General features: G+C 51.4%; 1 protein-coding gene across 6 annotated transcripts in view; it reads right to left on the bottom strand.

Annotated features, from left to right (window-relative positions):
* The window catches only part of Iqsec1 (IQ motif and Sec7 domain ArfGEF 1), a 317,408-nt gene that overhangs the window by 36,861 nt on the left and 262,638 nt on the right, over positions 1–17,909 (bottom strand). The window contains exon 1 of one of the 6 annotated variants that reach the window (XM_032906104.1): positions 16,219–17,114. The exons of 4 other annotated variants lie outside the window; for them this stretch is intronic. In XM_032906104.1, coding sequence (XP_032761995.1) covers positions 16,219–16,283 — 65 coding nt within the window. In that variant the 5' untranslated portion in view covers positions 16,284–17,114. Of the gene's footprint in view, positions 1–16,218; positions 17,115–17,909 lie in introns of those variants that run through there. One more of the 6 variants, XM_032906108.1, reaches the window with a different exon arrangement.

The following is a 17,909-nucleotide window of genomic DNA, read 5'->3' as shown; positions in this document are numbered from 1 at the left end:
CCCTGTGGGTAAGACCCAAATTACTGCAAGCTGGGTCATCTGGGAAGGATAGGCCAGAAACAGCCCCTCTCAGAGTACAGGATCCTTTGCCTCAGTCCTAAAGGATGATAAGAATGATTTCTCTGTGGGGGAAAAGAAAATACTATGTCCTGTGTAGTCCCAACATGAGAAAGGAGATGGTGAGCATTCTGCCTCTGGAGGTATGTGACTGCATAGGTCACCCCCAGGAGTGGGAAATACTGCTTGCCTGACTGGAAATCTTCCTAGCCCCACAGGACAGGTCTCAATCTGTAGCCTTTAGTTACAACTCTTGGCCTCTGAGCACTACGCTATCATCTGATCCAGGCTCCACTCCTTTTGGAGGCCTTGCCAACTTCCCACCTGTACAGCAACTGGGGCATGAGCTCCAATGCTCAAGAAGGAGTCATGGTGTCTAGGCAGGCTTGGTGCCACCATGGACAGGTGCATGCCTTGCCCCAGGGCTCCCTTCCTATTTGGGGACTTCAGGCTGCTTCCCATTTTCTCCAGTCTCAATCATTTCTGCCTTACAAGAGATGGTCTGTTAGTTTTGTAGACCAAGTGAGGCAGAGATCACACAAGAAATCCCAGAGTCCCTGCTGCCCCAATGCACGGGGCCCAGGGTAACTGCTTACTGCTTTTCTGCTTACACACTGCAGCTGTATGACATGAGCAGGGATAGTGGTGTCTCACTTTTCCATGCCAGTGCCAGAGAACAGAGAGTGGCTGTTGCAAGAGGCTCTTGCTGGACACAGCAGTGTTGATACAGTGCCATCCTGCACAGAAGAGGGCTCCACTCATAAAAGAAACATACTTTCTAAAGGCTGGTTGCTCTGACTCAAGGTGGGAGGGGCCCAGCTGCCCAGGACACAGCCTCATGACTCAGACCTCTGAGGCCCTGCCTCAGGTCAGAGAAAAAGTCTGCATTTCTAGGCTAAAATGCTCCAGGGGACATGAGGGACTCTGACCAGGCCCCGGGGGCCAACTAAATGCCACATCCTGGCTCTGGCCCTGGCTCTAGTTCTAGCTGTGTGTGAGTGTAGGAGGGAGTAAAGGCCTTGGCCGTTTTGTCTTGGATGTCTCTAATTATGGTCTGTGAAGTCATGAATGACTTTTTCTCAAGAAAAATGTTAGTCAGAAGAGGCTCCAAGCAACAGTGTTGGCATAGCAGAAGGGACCTGCTGTTTACCACCAGGGTCAATGATGGCGGTGGTGGAAGTCAGCTAAAGTCTGTACACCTAGGAATGTTTTAGGCTTCACCTGTAACTCATCCCACTCTCCTGTCCCACACAGTAAGACAGGGAAATCAAAATTCAGGTAGGCTGGCTTGAGCCCAGCACTGACCCACATTCCCTTGGTATTTCTTCCTTGAGAGTGAGGGTCATACACAGTCTTACCTGGGATAACACAGCACAGGTCCTACACGTACCCATAAGCCCCTCCCCACACATACTGCCAATCATCCTTGAGAGAAGTTAGAATATGGAACCCAAAGACAGTGCTATGAAAAGACTCAGTACACTATAATGTTTGGGGAACAAGGAAGAAACATCTCCTAAGAAACCACCCTCTTCAGAGTAGGCAGGGACTGGGCTAGAGGACCCATGCTATCTGGGAGACCCAGCTGTGGTTAAACACTCACATTTAAGCACCTTGGACCTGACTTTAGGCAGCTTGCACCTGCCAGAGGCAAACAGCCTCCTGATATGTGTGAGCCTCCTGTGGCTTCCCTACAAAGCTCCTGATTTCCAAAATATGAGGCTAGAGCAGGTTAGGCCAACCAGTCTTAGGCCTCACAAGCTCCCATGAAGGTTTCTGTATGGCTCTTAGCTGCTTAAGTGGCATTATTTGAGGTTGATCAAAGACAGGGACAATCTTGGTCTCTTCCTGGGCTGGGGTCCCATGAGCTCCATCACAGCCCCAGGTTGGTTGGGTGGGGTTGTTAACACAGACCAGGGCAGAGACTGGGGAGGAAGTGAGAGGACTGTGTCCTCTAAGCATGGGTAGGGTAGGCACAGCTCAAAAGGGGAAGTTATCACCTTAGATCTCTATAGGGCAGTCCTGGAGCCAAGGAGGCAAGGTCTGTGTGACAAGTGGCAGGAGCAGAAGAGAGGCAGTGACTTGGAGGGTTTTCTGGGAAGGGGTGGGCACTCACAGGGGTTGGGAACATTAATTAGTCTCGTGGTGGCTCTGGTCCAGTCTACTCCCTGGGTAGGCCAAAGCCAGCTCAGCCTAACCATTGGGACACACTGGCCCTCCATTCTGTGGCTCACAGAGGCTTCATATGAGTCAGGACTTTAGTCATGGCAGCCCTTGGTCCTTTCACACTGGAATGTTCCCAGGCTGATATGACCCCGGGAGCAGAGTGCAGACACAAGGGATTGGGTAAGGGAAAAGAAAGTGGGGGAAGCCACTTCTTGACAGGCCCTCCGCCCTGTTGGTAAATGGTTCCTGGACAGGACTATGCACTGCTGGTGATAGAGAAATCTTATAGACCTAAGAGAGGAAGGAGGGGTCCTCTAAGACTGACCCAGAAGAGCTGGAATGAGTAGAGCGTGGAGGGCAGAAAGGGAGGGTGTTGACACATCCAGGGGGATCTAGGCATGGGACCAAGTATCCAGAGAGCCCATGAGAGATCAGAGTATGGGCCCTGTGCTCAAAGTTCTAGACACAGCCAGGTCTGGAATGTAGGGGCTGTGGTGGTGGTGGTGGTAGGTCTATTGAGAATACAAGAGTAAAATAAAGACTTCAGCCAACATTGATTGCCAGGGCTCCAGCTGGGTAGCCAGGGGCATAGCTCTCAAATTGAAAGTTGGTAACAAGCGCTTCTAACAGTGCAGAAACTTCCCCTGCAGGGCTCGATGGAGGTGGAGTGGGGCATCAGGTAGCATCAGATTTCTGCTTTTATCCTGTTCCCAAGTTTGCATTAATGAGGACACATAATCAGAAGACCCAGCAGCCCAACAAGGCAGCAAAGCAGGAGCCCTCAGAGGCAGGGGTGGAGTTACATTCTACTCTTCCCATCTGCAGAGGGCAGCTTACCCTCTTGACCATCCTCTCACACACATTTTCCCTTGCCCATCTGTTGGCACCCTTAAAGCAGAGCCAGCTCTGACCACTTGGCTGGCCTCCCTGCCACCAACCAGAGGACACTTCCCTTTGGCCCTTTCACATAGCCTCTCCCGCATAGGTCCTTCAGAGCCTCCTGTTACCTGCCCTCTCCCTATAACAGCAGTGATACAATCAAAGCACAGCTCCAACCACATGGCACCTCAGCTCCCATGGTCTGGGAAAACATGTCATCACTATGACCCAGAAGGCTCACAAGATCTAGCCATGCCTCCTGCCCCATCTCCCCAGGAACCAAAGAACCACCAAGCTCAGCTTAATCCCATTAGTCTCCTGGCTATTCATCTACAAGGCAGCTCCTACCCCGGAACCTTTTTATATATTCTGAGCGTCAGCTGCAGGCCCTGGAAGGGTAAGGAGGAGGAATGGGGGCTGGAAGTATCTGTGGGAGACTGTGGCTAAAAAAGAAAATCAAAGATTGGATAGCGGTCAAGGTGCTAGACTTCAGGCAGGGCAGTGGTTCTGACATCAGCACAGGGGACAGAAGGCAGGAGCAGAGTTTTAGGAGGAGCTGCCAGAAGCAGGGCTCTGAGCAGGGCTGGGTTCTCTTAGACCAGTCAGCTGCCCACTCCTCCATACCACAACAATCCATAGCTTGAACTCTGCACTGAGCAGCTCAGAATCACTTTGGCCCATGCTTGTTACAGAGAGTTTGGCTCCTGTGGCTAAAGGCATCCTGGGCACTTGGGAAACCTTGGGGCTACACAACCCAAGCATCACCTTCATGGGGATGCTGGCCTAGCTCCAGTTTCAGTCTTCCTGATTTGCTACTGGTCCTAGCTGGAGAGAGACACACAGCAACCCTGCCCCAGCCCACAGCCTGTGGCATTCTCTGACTGCCCGCACCAGACTGCCAGAAGCCACCTTTATATATGTAGAAAAATATGGGTCTCCAAACAATGGGCTTTTCAGAGCAGTGGCTATTTTTAGAGCTCTGCTTACTGAACTAACACTCAGCATTTCCCCAACTTGTCAGCTGCTGCCCAGAGCCAGGCAGGCGGCAGGAGGAGCAGAGGTCAGGATCTGGGGGCTTCTTGAACCATTTGGGGGCCATTCTGGTGTGCAGACACAGATGTCAGTTTGGGGTTGCCCTAGGCTAACAGGAGGCATGGCTAGCAGCCTCCCATGTGCCCCACCTGGTTCAGCATGGAACCTGCCTTCCTGACAACTGTTCCTTTGTTTACTGTGCTCTGGGTTGGAGTTGTATATCCAGGATTGAATACCAGCTTTTATCTGAGCCTCAATTTCCCTTCCTCATGTGGGGCAGTGCTGCCCCTCTGTGATAACACAGAGGAGTTGGTGAGAGTATCTGGGAGCCCAGAGGGCAGGCTGAGCAGGAACTGTTTCCTCAGTGTCCTGGGCAGCTGACCTCACTGTCTGTTCATCAGTCTATCACCACAGGGAAGGAAGATAGAGCTCCGTGTCCCTTGACCCAGACCCCGCAGCCAGGCTCTCACAGTGTCCTGTCCTGTCAACAACATGTTCTAGAAGGCTGGTCATCCTTCCGGCCTCTGAGCCAGTCCTCCTTCCTACTGTAGGCAGGAATGGGTGCATGGAGTGGGAAAGTGGGGCAGCGGACTGTCTCCTGGCTCTGTTGGAGTGGCTTGCTCCCATAAAGTTCTGAGGATCAGCCTAGGCTTTGAGCCAGGCCCAGACATTGAAACCATCTACAACCCCATCAAAAGGAACACAAGGGTCCTGCTATCCACAAACACTCCCTAACCTGGGGCCAGGGAAGGCCTGGCACCCATGTGAACAGTGCAGGTGTCTTGGTGGCCTAACTATGAACACCGTATCAGCAGCACACTGGAGTGAGGAAAGTGATACCTACAGTAATCATCGCTTGGTCTCTCCTCATGAGAGCATCATTAGAGGGCAGAGGTATCCATTTGCTCACAAACAACCCCAGTACCCAAATAGGGCTGGGCACAGCAGGTGAAGTAAGGACCTGAGTAAGTGCGACCAGCTCTTTTGACCCAGAGCCTAGTGAACAGGCAGGGTCAAAGCCACACTGAGGTCAGAAAAGACAAGGATATGGTGTGGTGCACTCTTCTTCCCCCACCCGCTGTCTCTCATGAGTGAGAGGCCTGTAGGAAGGAGGCTTGCAGGTCACATGCAGGCTCAGAGATACATTGTGGAAATGCCATAGACTCCACACAGGCACAAACTCATCACATCGCAGCAGAGTTCCTGGGGCTCAACTCGCCAGGTATGGAGGACAATGCAGAAGCATCCTGGGATCAGCTTCAGGGCCACTGAATCTGCCCTGGCCCACTTCTCACAAACCCAGGATGCCTTAGAAGGCCAGACAAAAGCAGCAGGAGCAGAGTCCCTGCCTGACACAGGCTGGCAATCCACACCCTCACTTGGGAAGAGAGCCAGCTGGCAAAGGGGACAGACAAGAGGCTCTGGGTGGGGGGCAGAAGTGAACACCCTGCAATCAAGCACGGCCAGACCTCAGTCTGGCAAGGTGTCATTCACACAGTCACCACTATCATTCTGCAGAACACCCCATCATGCCTGAGGATGCTGTCCCACTCTTGGACAAGAGTACCAAACGGGCCTAAACTCAGAGGAAAGCTTACACTAATGGCCCAGCCTTTCCAGAGATTGTAGAACAAGGCCAGGCTATCCACCTGGCTATGAGGCTGGGCAGTCCTACTCACAGGAAGCTTCTGAGGGCGCTGGGCTCCCAGTAAATTATTCCAGCACAGATTGGCAGTATGCTGTGTGTGGTTCCCCACAATGTTTTGTCTTAAAAATTAGAATAAACTAGACATGCCCATATCTCAGAACTTGGGAGTCTGAAACTGAAGGATCACAAGTCCAAGTCCAGTCTGGGCTACAACAGTGAGTTCTTGTCTCAAAACCAACCAACCAACCAATGGATGTACCAAATAAACAAAGGAAAACAAAGAGTAAGTTGGCACCATTTTAACATTGGATACAACAATTCTGACTTCTGAGAGGGGACGACCGCTAAGAACCCAGCCACCCTGGACCTACAACCCAGGGGTGGAAGGCAAAGCAAGCTCTAGTGTGCTTATACTCTGCCACAGTCCCCACCAATCTCATCACTTACTCACACCTAGCAACTCTTCTCACACACGCCCTTCCTGTCTATGGAGGAGATCTGTGTAAAGCTGAAATTCAAGGCCCACTCCTTATTCCCAAGAAGCCTCATTTAGAAGGCATGAGCTCTACAGGGATGGTAGGGAGCTGAGGCCTTGCTCTTGGTGGGTCTTCAGAATTTTTATCAGACTCCACAAAGGTCACCTCATTATACTGACCACAACCTACTCACAGTAGGTCATGAGAACTGCCATGCCTCTGTCAGGACAGGATGTAAGAAGTCACCAGATGGCAGCATTTACTTCAAAGCATCAGGGTGTCTTTCCCTGACCACTGAGAATGTCAGCCCTGGTTTGGGATGACATCTCATGGCTCCAGAAGTACCCAGGGCTGAGTTGGTGAAGTGCTGCATGACCTGAGGCAAGTGGCCATACCTCTCCGTGCTCACACTGGCTAGTGCCCCTGACTCCTGGGAACATGTGATCAAGCAAAGACAAGCCACAACAATAGTTCCCACACTGGGTTATCTTGCCCTAAGCTATTGACTAGAGAAGGGCTCAACCCTAGGGCTCTGGAGAGGAGAAAGGGGACACAAAGAATGCTCCCATGCTGCCACCCACCCAGCTGAACCCTTGATACCTCTGGAGCCAAACACATCTTGGAGAGTTGGGAAAGCTCAGCTCACTTTGAATCCCTCCCTGCCGGGCCCAGGAGCAAAGTTCCCCACAGTTGCCACTGTGTTCTTATCTAGCTTCCCCCTCCTCCTCTCTCCTTGCTTTCATGGACCACTCCCTGCAACCCACCCTCTGCCAGCTTACCCCAGCTAGCAGGGCGGCTCTTGTTGGTTTTGAATGCACAAAGATGACCAGAAGCTTCCGACCCTGGGGCTTGCTCGGAAAGATTTTTCAGAATACACATACACACACAGAGCCAAAAATCTTCCCGGCTGAGCCAAATTAAATACAGAGTCCTCTAGTTATTTCCATACGCGCAAAATGGACTTAAATAAAGCTGCTCTCTGTGGTAGGCTCCAGCAGACAGGGCCAGGCTGGGCCCAGGGACACCCCAGGAAGGCGGGGGGGAGGCACAGGCTGGGCAGCCAGCCCTGGAGAGTACGGGCTGAGCCAGGGAGAAAGAGGCCTGTGTGACAAGCAGCCTCTTAGCCTACCCTGCTGCCAGGGGTGCAGCTCCCAGAGGCCCTAAGTAGATGGCAGAAGTGGGCAGAAAGCACGGTTAAACTACTCCTGCCCCACCTGACACACGGGCAGTCCACCACAGTTAGCTTAGAACTGACGCACAGTGACCACCAGCATCTACAAAGGAGGGGCACCTGGGTATTGCGATTGGTAAACTTCTTTCTTCTCATTTGGTGGAGGAAGAAACCAAGACAGAGAGGTGAAAACTTAACCAAGGCCATAGGCTTTGAAGAAGAAAGGGGTACTGTGTCAACTGGGATGTAGACCACTGCAAGACTAGGCTGCCCCTTGCTCCCTGCCTAAGCCACCTGAGTCCTGGGGCCAGCCCACTACTGCTTTTCACTCAGGGCAGAGCAGCCAGCACAGGACCTTATACTGTGTTTTCTGTCCCCTAAGATCCTCACGTGACCTCAAGCCCAGAAGGGCACCACCTCTGACTCTCCACATCACTGGTACACAAAGTCCTCTTCCAGTATACTCTTCAGGCAGGGATTATGGCTACAGATCAGGGACTGGGGTCTCTGTGGGCCTGCACTTCTCAGCCATAACATGGGGGTACCAGCCAGGTGCAGTGGCACATGCTTTTGATTCCAGCACTTAGGAAGCAGAGGCAGAGGCAGGTAGACTGCACACACGGAGATGAGTATAATGCCAGCCTGTTCAACATAGTGAGACAGGCAGCACTATGCAATAAGACCCTGTCTCCAAAACCAAACAAAGCAAAATAAGGTGGGAATACTACGACCACACAGGGCTTAATGGTGACACACCCAAAATCCTCAACTGGGGCCTAAAGGCCATGAGGTGCTTCTGGGGGGTCTTGTCCCTGCATCACACCTGGGAACAGGTAAGAGATGAGGAGGAGAAGGAGGAGGAGGAGGGTTAAGGAGGGGGAGAACCGTGTAGAAGCAGCAGCATCCGCACCCAGGGTTGGGGTGGAAGTCTGACCTAAGAATGCTCCCTGTACTGAGACAGAGACAGAGGCAATTTGGGTCTTTTCTAAACAAACTTGATTGAGTCCTGTCCCTTATGTGCCAAGAACTGTGGTAGGCATCAAGGTTAGTCATGAGACATTCATAATAATGACAGCAACTAGCATTTGAACACCTACTATGTGTCAGTCTCATTATTAGGGACCTACTATATGCTAGGCTCCAAACCCAGCACTGAGAGGTAGCCAACTCCCAAAAGTGCAGGTCAAGAGTGGTGTCAAGGGAGCTAAGGAGCAGGAGAGTTGAAAGGGGACAGAAAACTTTTCCAGGACTTGAGCCGTAGGTACCTATGGACCTCCTGGGAGAAGTGTGGTATGAGCTGTTGGCCTGGGCTGAGGTAGAACAAGAAACCCTGGATAAAGGAGAAAGAGGGTGAGCAAAGGCTAAGGACCCTGACACTGAATGGCAGCATGTCAAGGAAACAGTAGGCTAAGCTAAAGGAAACAAGGGGAAAGAGGTAGAAGTCACAGCCTGACTCACAGCACACTACATCAGCTGAGAACCAGAGTGAACAGATCTCATGGGAGAGGCCAGGAGCCCATTTCCATGTCCTCCCTCTCAGGGGTTCTAGGGTGACAGAGAGAGAAACGAGTCTTATACACACTGATGAGTGAGCCACAGGCACAGCCTCCTCTGGACATCAGGCATCCCCAATGGGTCAGGTACTAACTGGGAGCCCACCTAAGCCCAAGGGTCTTAAAATAGCCAGCATGGCCAGGGGCTGTACAAGGCACCCACCCCAGGGAGAGCATATCTCCAAGGCCAGGATAAGGGTGACCATGAGACAGGTCCCAGAATCAAAGTCAGAAGAGTTTGCTTGAAAATAGTAGATGGCAGTAAGATGAGCTACTCAAGGAATTCATTAATTCTCTACTTCTGTAGGCATTTGAAATTTTCTATAAGCTTGGAGATCTGGCTCAGCAGTTAAGAACACTTGCTGTTCCTACAAAAGAAATGAATTTGATTCCCAGCACCCACACGGAAGCTTACAAAACCAGTTCCAAGAAAACCAATGCCCTCTTCTGGCTTCCTTGGGCACCTGATATGCATACACTGCATATATATACATGCAGGCAAACACTCGGACTCACCCTTGGAGACCCACTGGGAAATTACGCCATGACCCAGTGTGATGATTGGATTCAAGCATTTTAGCAGGAATCAGAATGTCTAGCTGGCAGTGAACTCCCACGCCTGCCCGGACTGATTCTGCCTTCCCTCTCCTCTCATTGTGGTGCATAGAGAGTTGACCCTATTCTGTCTTGAAATCCATAGGACAATCCTGAGAACAACAGATAACTTCCTACAGCTGGCGAATGGGTCCCAAAAGGAAAGACCACTAGGTATCCAAAGTTCCTGCATCCTCTGCAAAGTGTGGTGCATCTCAGTACCCGTTCCATGGGGCCACTCAGGAGCCCTACACTGTCAATGGGGGACTGGATGAGTCCAGAAGGGCCTGTAGACTCTGGTCTCTCCATAGCTGCCACTTCCACCCTTCTGACCATCTCTACCCAGGATTCTAAGCATGTATGTCACCTCCCCATAATGCCAGAGGTTCTCTTACCGACCAGAAACCCTTGCCTGTACACAGCAAAGCTCAGTTCTTCTGTCCAGCCTCAGTTTCCTTGCCTGTAAATTAGAACGATGGCAGCAATTCCAGAGTGTTCATGGGCAGTCCTGTGTGTGTGTGTGTGTGTGTGTGTGTGTGTGTGTGTGTGTGTGTGTGTGTGTGTGTGTGTGTGTGTGATTCAAAGGCCTAGAGTGCAGCTTCTGTTGATCTCATTCTGTTGCCTAGACACATCCAAGCCTGAGTTAACATCAGACCCACCAAAGTAGTTGGGGTTTGCCTAAACTCAGCACCCTCTCTTTCCTGTTGTCACAGACAGGCACCTGTTATGTGCGATACCCATGTTGCCTCTGCCTGCACAGTCCCCACTGACAGATAAGGCGGCAGCAGCTCAGTGTGGTGCCACTTGCCCCAGCAGCACACCTAAAACAGGCAGATCTGGGACTCTGGCCAGGTTCCTCCAGCTCTCGTTGCCGTCCCCTAGCTCCTGCCATCCCTTCCGACCTAGGGTGGTGGTGGAGGTGCCTAAGGAATCCCTCTTTCCTCTCCCTCTCTAGGGCTGAAGCTAAGCCCTGAGCCCTGGGTCTCAGGTGTCAGAACAGACAGGACCAGAACCACCAGTGTGGCCCAAAGCTCCATCCTACACATGCCACTCACTGAACCCGAGGTCCCAGAGTCCTACTGCATCTGCCTCTGGGCTGGGCACTCTCCTCAAGGTCTGCAGTGCCCAGCATCCCTGGCTTTCGGATTCTGCCTCACAGAGCATACAAGCCAAGCCTCCCTCTTCACTCTAGCTGAAAGGCAAGCCACCCTGTTGAGCACACCTTCCAATCTGTGTGCAAAGCAATCCCCTTCATTTCTGTGCTTTTGAGCAGTTATTGACAGCACTACAAGCACAAGAACCTGTGGACCATCATCACTTCCTTCTGGTCTGCCCTATTCCCTTCTCTGCCTTGTCAAATGCACAACACTTCTTGGCCCCCTCACTGCTATGTCTGCATCCCTCCCACTTTTAAAACTGGTTTTCTCTGTGACGAGAAAGTGAAATCAACTGCTCCTGTCCAGCAAGACATTTTCCCTGAACAAGCAACATGGTCCTGTCCGTGTTGGGGAGCCACGCCAGCCTGAATACTCAGTGCCACCACCTGTTAGCACTGGTTTCTGTGCACATCTACACATTGGCATGTGTCTCCCGTCCTCACAGCTACCCCACAGCCACGTGCCATCATCTACATTCATAAGTGGGGAAACTGAGGTGTGAGATGTGATTACGTCACAGAGATACCAGAGAGCAGAGCTGAGGTTACAGGTCAGGGCACAGGTGGGTGGTCCAGTAACGAGTTTGCTCCCAACAGCCAGGTGAGCATCCTCATCTACAGGTGACCACAAGGGTCTTCACAGAAATGGAAACAGGAATCCAAAGGGGAAATCAACAGCCACTGAGGGCCAGGCCTTTCTAGGTGGCCTCCTCTTGAGGGAGAGCTGACCCTTCAAAGCCTATTAATAAACACACAAACAACAACAATAAAACCCATCAGAATAAATGACAATTATAATCACTGCCTGGGAAAGGCTTAGTGGGACTACAAGCTCTGGTCCAAATGCTCTGCCTGCATCTGAGTGCCCACACCACCCAGCTTCCAGTCAAAAGAGAAACAAAAGTACCAGGCCCTTTTTAAAGAAGAGGGTCTCTAGGAGAATGCATTCAGGATGCTGACAGAATCAAACCCAGCCTGGGCAGCAGGCAATTTGGGGGAACCCTTTCTGTTTGTGTGCATGAGAGGCTGCTCCCAGCTGGGGCCTCTTCCAAAGCTTCCAGTTTATTAACCATCCCCCTCCCCTTCGGGATTAAGTTCACAGCCCACAGCCATCTGTCCTTTCATGTCAGAAGCCATGGGTTTCCTCACCCTGTGGAAGCCTGCGTTGGTCCCTTAGCGGATCAGGGTTTGTCGGCTTTGTCCCTGGCACCCCAGACCATCCAGAGCTGGAGCTGCATACAGGATCAGAGTATTGTTTTTTAAAAAGTGCTACCCACATACCCCTGATAGGGTCCACAGACGTGATTTTTATGGTCTGTGGGGAAAGAGACACCAGGAGAGCCCAGCACATTGTCACTGACCAGGGTGCAGTCTGGGGTACTTGGGAAAATTTTTGGAAATCTGGTATCTTGGGATACCAGATCTATTTACACTAGCGACATTTTGCCAGACATGAGGAAATAGATCCTGGTTGTGGAGCACACAGGCTCTGAAGCCATGTAGTTAGGGTGTAAATCCCAGCTCAGCCCTCCCCGTATGGGGACTCTGTACCGCTTCCCCCTTACTCCTAATTGAAAACACACACACACACACACACATACACACACATACACACACACACACACACACACATACACACATACACACACACACACACACCCCATGCATGCACAGCCATGTGTTATTACTGTGCTGACCTTTGAACAGAAAGGAAAAGCAAATTCAGTGAGACTCCCAGTTTTGTAAGCAGAATCTCATGGAAAGCTCTACAGAGTGCATTCAGTTCAAACTGAGCTGTCACTGTGTCGAGAGACCTTGCACCAAGAGAATAAAATGTGAAGGAAGCCACTTCCATGGTGAGCAGAGAAGCTGTGGTCATGCACAAAGAACACAGACAAACTCTTAAGCGAGTGGCCTCAGAGCTCATGTAGGGTCCCCAAACCAGTCTTCAACCTAGAAGAGAAGATGGTAGGGACCATTTCAATCCAGCAATCTTGTTGTGGAAGGGAAAAGCTGGACAGTGACAGCAGCAACCACTCACTGCTCACCTAACCCCACTCCCACTCACAGTTGTAGTCTCATTTCATGGGTGAGACAATCAAGGCTCAGAAAGGGGAGGCAACATACCTAATACTGCTCAATCAGGAGGGCCAAAGTGACATACAGAGTAACCACGGTTCCTCTATCACCTCGAGGGCTGGCCAAAGAGGTGCTCAGTAAATGTCATTGGAATGAAATATCATGGGAATGAAAGAACAGGCAAGTCTAGGGCTGAGCAGATCTTGGGTCAACCTCTTCCAGGTCAGGAGAGCATGCCATCCCTGTTCACAAGTTGTATTCCTGGATGCAGTGGTCAGTTTAATAACAGGGCCAGGTGGTGTGGATCACTCAATAAGGGTTCCGCTATGGAAGCCAGAGTTGGGAAAGGCCCAGCTGGCACCATGCCATATTTTCCCCATAATTGCCATCAATTTTCTCTCTGCAGCAGCTCCTGCAGTGGATCAGCCAGATCCTCTAAGGCCACAGCAATTAATTCTTGAAGAGCCTTAATGGCCTTTAAAGTCATTAGGATCTGCTTTTGAGGACTCAGGGTAAATCTCACTTAACAGCCTTGAGCCTCCTTTCCCCCAGACAAACACACCTCTCCCAGGCCTCCAGTCGTGGCACAGTCCCAGCCCACTAGAGCTTGGTGGTTGCTTCGCCTCTGTGCTTACTGGGCGGATATTTCACACGTCATCATCATTCAAAGGAAATTTACAAAAGAGGAAGGAAGAAAACACAGCGGGTCACTGGCAGCTGGGAAGTGCACAGTGCTGACTTGGACAAACTGGACAGCAGACTGGAGGCTCCAGGGCTGGCCAGCCATGGAAGGCCACCCACACCCGCAAAGCCCCTGCCAGGCACTACTGTAGTGCCCTATTGTTAAAGGGGAAACTGAGGCCCAGAGGGCTGTAGTAACTTGAATTAACTCAAAAGTGAGCTGTGATTTGAAAGAATTTGTCTCTCTGGGCCATCTTCTTGATGCTCTGAGCTGCTCTGGACTCCTGATACTCTAGCAAACCATGATTCCACAACTGCAGAATGTAGCCAGGTAAATGTGGCTATATATGTGCGTGCATGTGCGCGCATACACCACACACACACATACACACACACACACATACACATACACACATACACACACACACACACACACACACACACACACACACACCCATCTGCCCAGTCATCAGGCTATTCAACCATGCAGCTGTCAGTGTTGTCTGTGTTTTAAGCCAAAGCTGTGTAAATATTAGCACAACTGGTTCATAGTCCGACTTTCTTGAACAAAAACCTGAAGTCCTGGCAGGGGCCTCCAGAGGCCTAACCTCCATCTCAACATCTGGGTCTGAGTCTCCTGGGCTGCTGTGGTCTAGGTATGGCCACTGGAATCTGTTTTTGCTTGTGTTCATTTAGAAAAGAAAGGTGAACAGTCCTGAGTTGCTGTGATATGGGAAAACACTGAAGCATCAGGTGGCCCGTGCTACTTAAGAGGCCTGTGCATGCAAAGTAGTAGCTCTGTGGTGACAGAGACTGGGTTACGTCTCCGGAGCATGCTGGTTCCTAGCTGAGTTTAGGGAGCAGGTGAAAGGACTTTAGGGAAGATGCAATAAAGTCCCAGGAAGACTGTACTCAAAGGAGCACCTAACTCAGCCTCTGCAGCACACACTAGTCTCGCCAGTCGTTTCCAGGCTTCCTTAGAAACTACAGTGTCTGTGTGTGTGTGGGGGGGGAGGTGCACATTTGTTCTGTGGCTGATGGGCTGCACCTGAGCAGGGCTCCTTGCTCTCCAGGACACCTGGCACCACTGTGGCTACAGAGAGGCTATGAAGCAGCAACCCAGAGCCAGGGTTTAGGCAGGAACCCCTTCATCCGGAAGAGGGACAGAAATACCATGGAGGCATCCATGAACACACCAGCTAAAGTGGCAACACTTGGAGGTGCTAACAGGGAGAGAGGGGGAGAGAGGGGGAGGGAGAGAGAGGGCAGGGGAGAGGAACAAACAAACAAACAAACAAACAACCTTATCCCCTTCAGCTCCAGGGGTCTTGAAGAGGTGTTGTCAGAAACTGCTGACCCATTACTCATGATCATGTTGTGACCATGGTCACCCCTAAACTGCTGGCTACATGGAAACTAAAAACACAACTCCGAGCTACGTTCACTGCTGGGCCCCTCCCTGGTCTCCAGGGTAGAGATTAGTACACATACACTAGGCACTCAGTATACCACAGAACTGAGACTGAAAGTACAAGCTCTTTGCTGTCTTGCATTATGAGGGGTGTTGGTACCACAGGACAGGAATGCAAACACTGGATGGGACAGCCGAGGAAGTGTGAAGGGTGTTGAGCACCTGTGGGATGAACCCCAATCCCAAATGAAGCCTGCAATTCAAGACAGATGGTCCTGCAGCTGCACCTTTCCTGGCTTTGGCCTCAGATGTTGGGAGTACCAGGTTTAGGAAATGGGCCCCCTCCCCACAGTCCACATAAGCCTCAGGCCCAGAACTCCAGGCTTGAGGTACTGCAAAATACACTCATGTTCTCATTGTAACTGCTAGTCAGGCTTTTGGGAAACTTTTAAATAAAGGATTAAAAGGCTCTAGGTGGACTTCCCCCAGAGAGGCCCAGTCCACTTGTCAACAAATCCCCTCAGCCTCACACCCCTGCTCATGGAAGGGGCTGCAGACAGCTCAGGGGCAGCTGCGCCGAGCAAGAGGAAATCAATATTCCTAGCACATACACACACAGTCTCCCTCTCACCATAAACCCAGGCCTAGGGTACTCAGACAGTCTTCCATAGGCCCCTAAAAGCCCAAGATGGGCTGACTTCTCTAAGCCATCAGACTCCTTCCTGGACCAGGCACAAGGAGCATGTAAACAACACCCACCCTCCCAGCCGGCAGCCTATTTACATCCGTACTTGGTCAAAAACAGCAGCCACAGAAACTCCAGGTACCCTAGCACCGGCACACACTTCCAGGTGTGCGGTATTTAACACTACTACACACACACACACACACACACCCCTGGAGCACTCTTGCTGGGGGCTCCCTGACAGACCCAGGGTTTCCAACAATCAGACTTATAGGAGAGGCCCCTAAGCAGCCTGTGCACTGAAATCAGACACAAGACACAGGCAGAACTGAGTATCATCCCTGACACAGACTCCCGGCCATTTGCTGTCTTGCCCTTTACATACACACCGAATCTAGTTTCCCACTCATTCCCACAGAACTCCTGTCCCTACAATCCACTTTTCTCCTTACACGTCCTCACTAACAGTGACTCGCTTCTGGCAGGCAGGCTAGGCATCCTGCAACAGTTACACCCATCCCGGCAGCCCCCTTCTGGCATCCACTTGCAAGATCCCCACCGCTGGCAATCCCACTGCGGCTGGGGCCCACCTCCTACCGCCGGCCTCCGCCTCCGCTCGCCTGGTCTTACCCGCTGTCAAGCTCCAACTCCAGCAAGGACTGGGTCCTCTCTGAGTTGCAGTGCAGGCACCACATGACGACCGCCGCAAGAGCGGCCCGGGCCGGCGCCCCGGGACCCAGGCCGAGCCGCGCGCCCGCGACTCCCCCGAGCAGCCGCCGGACCTTGGGGCCGATCCCGGAAAACCCGTCCACCCGCCACGAGCCTTCACGGATCTTCCTGGCCCTGCGCCCGCAAGTCCACGCAGCCCTAGGCCCGCAAGTCCAATCACCCGCCTAGCGCGACCCTTTCGCCGCCGCCCGCTTGGCGTAGCTCAAGTCCGGCCGGAGGAATGTGGTCGGGAGGGGGCGGGGCCGAAGGGGCGGAGGTGGGGCTCTTGTGGGGGCGGGGCCAGAACCATGAGTTCCGGGAGGAGCGCAGATTCTGCTCTTGTTCCCATAACAGCAGAATCCCAGAATCCCAGGCTTGCTGTACTGGGTGCTGTACTGGGTATCTTCCCCACTTGTAAGCGCAACAAGTAGAACGCGCTGCAAAACCTCAGTTGTACGCCAATCCCGACTGGCTTCAGTGTACACAACTTTGCGACTCCAAACAGCGGAGCAACAAGTTCCAGGACTGTGGTGCACCTATTCCAAATCTGGTGGGAAAAGATTTGTTTCTCTCAAAACATATATTCACACACCCTTTATGGCCAGGAACATGCTAAAGGCAATAATGATCAGCTTCGTAGAGTACTTTACAGGTAATTGGCCCAGTGGGCAACACTGTAAAGTGTTACTCCAGGCCCCATTCACTGATGTAGAGACAGAAGCTGAGGGCCCTTCCTTGCCTTCTACTCCCCCTCTCCAAGCTCTCACAGCTTGCTGATTTCTTCTATGTTTGACTTGTTTATAACACATAAGGCAGGCAATATGCCCAGTACTCATACTGGTGGAATGGTCACATACACATACACCCAGTCTAAACATCCCACCTACAAGACCATTTGCTGAGGGAGTGGGGAAACTGCAGGAGTCACTAACATGGGGGCATCTTGTACCCATCTATTGACAATATTAAAAAGACACAAGCTGTTCATGGTGACACAAGTCTATGTAATTCCAGATCGTGGAGACTGAGTCAGGAGGATCCTGAGTTCAAGACCATCCTGGGCTATGCTGTGAGACCTAGATCCAACAAACAAACAAACAACAAAAAACCAGAGCCTCCAGAGTGGGAAGAAATACTTGCATATCAGATCCAACAGTACTCTAGGGTCTGTCTCCCATAAAGAACTCTTGCTCATCAGTTAGAAGGCTGATTTTCAACAAAAGGCAAAGGATGAAAATGAACATTTCTGCAAAGAACATATATATATATATATATATGTGTGTGTGTGTGTGTGTGTGTGTGTGTGTGTGTATATATATATATATATATATATATATCTCCAATATGAATATATCCAATGGCCTGAAGGATGCCTGGCTCCAGTGTGAGGTAATACCATTTCTCAGTCACTTTGGAAGGCTACAAACATTTCCCTGCACAGACACAGTGGCCACATCTGGCATTTGCCTGGCTAGGGTAATGGAGGAAGGTGTCAGGAGACCAGAGTGCAGTAGCTACGTGTGGAGAGGCCAGAGGAAAACTCCCACCTGCCCTCTAATAACACACAAGGTGATACTGAACAGAGTCAAGAGAATCCCCAGGCCCAGCCTCAG

This window comes from Rattus rattus, chromosome 6 (genome assembly GCF_011064425.1).
Source record: "Rattus rattus isolate New Zealand chromosome 6, Rrattus_CSIRO_v1, whole genome shotgun sequence".
Lineage (NCBI taxonomy): Eukaryota > Metazoa > Chordata > Mammalia > Rodentia > Muridae > Rattus > Rattus rattus.
The sequence above is the reverse complement of the archived record's forward strand: the minus strand, read 5'-3'. Positions and strand labels throughout refer to the sequence as shown.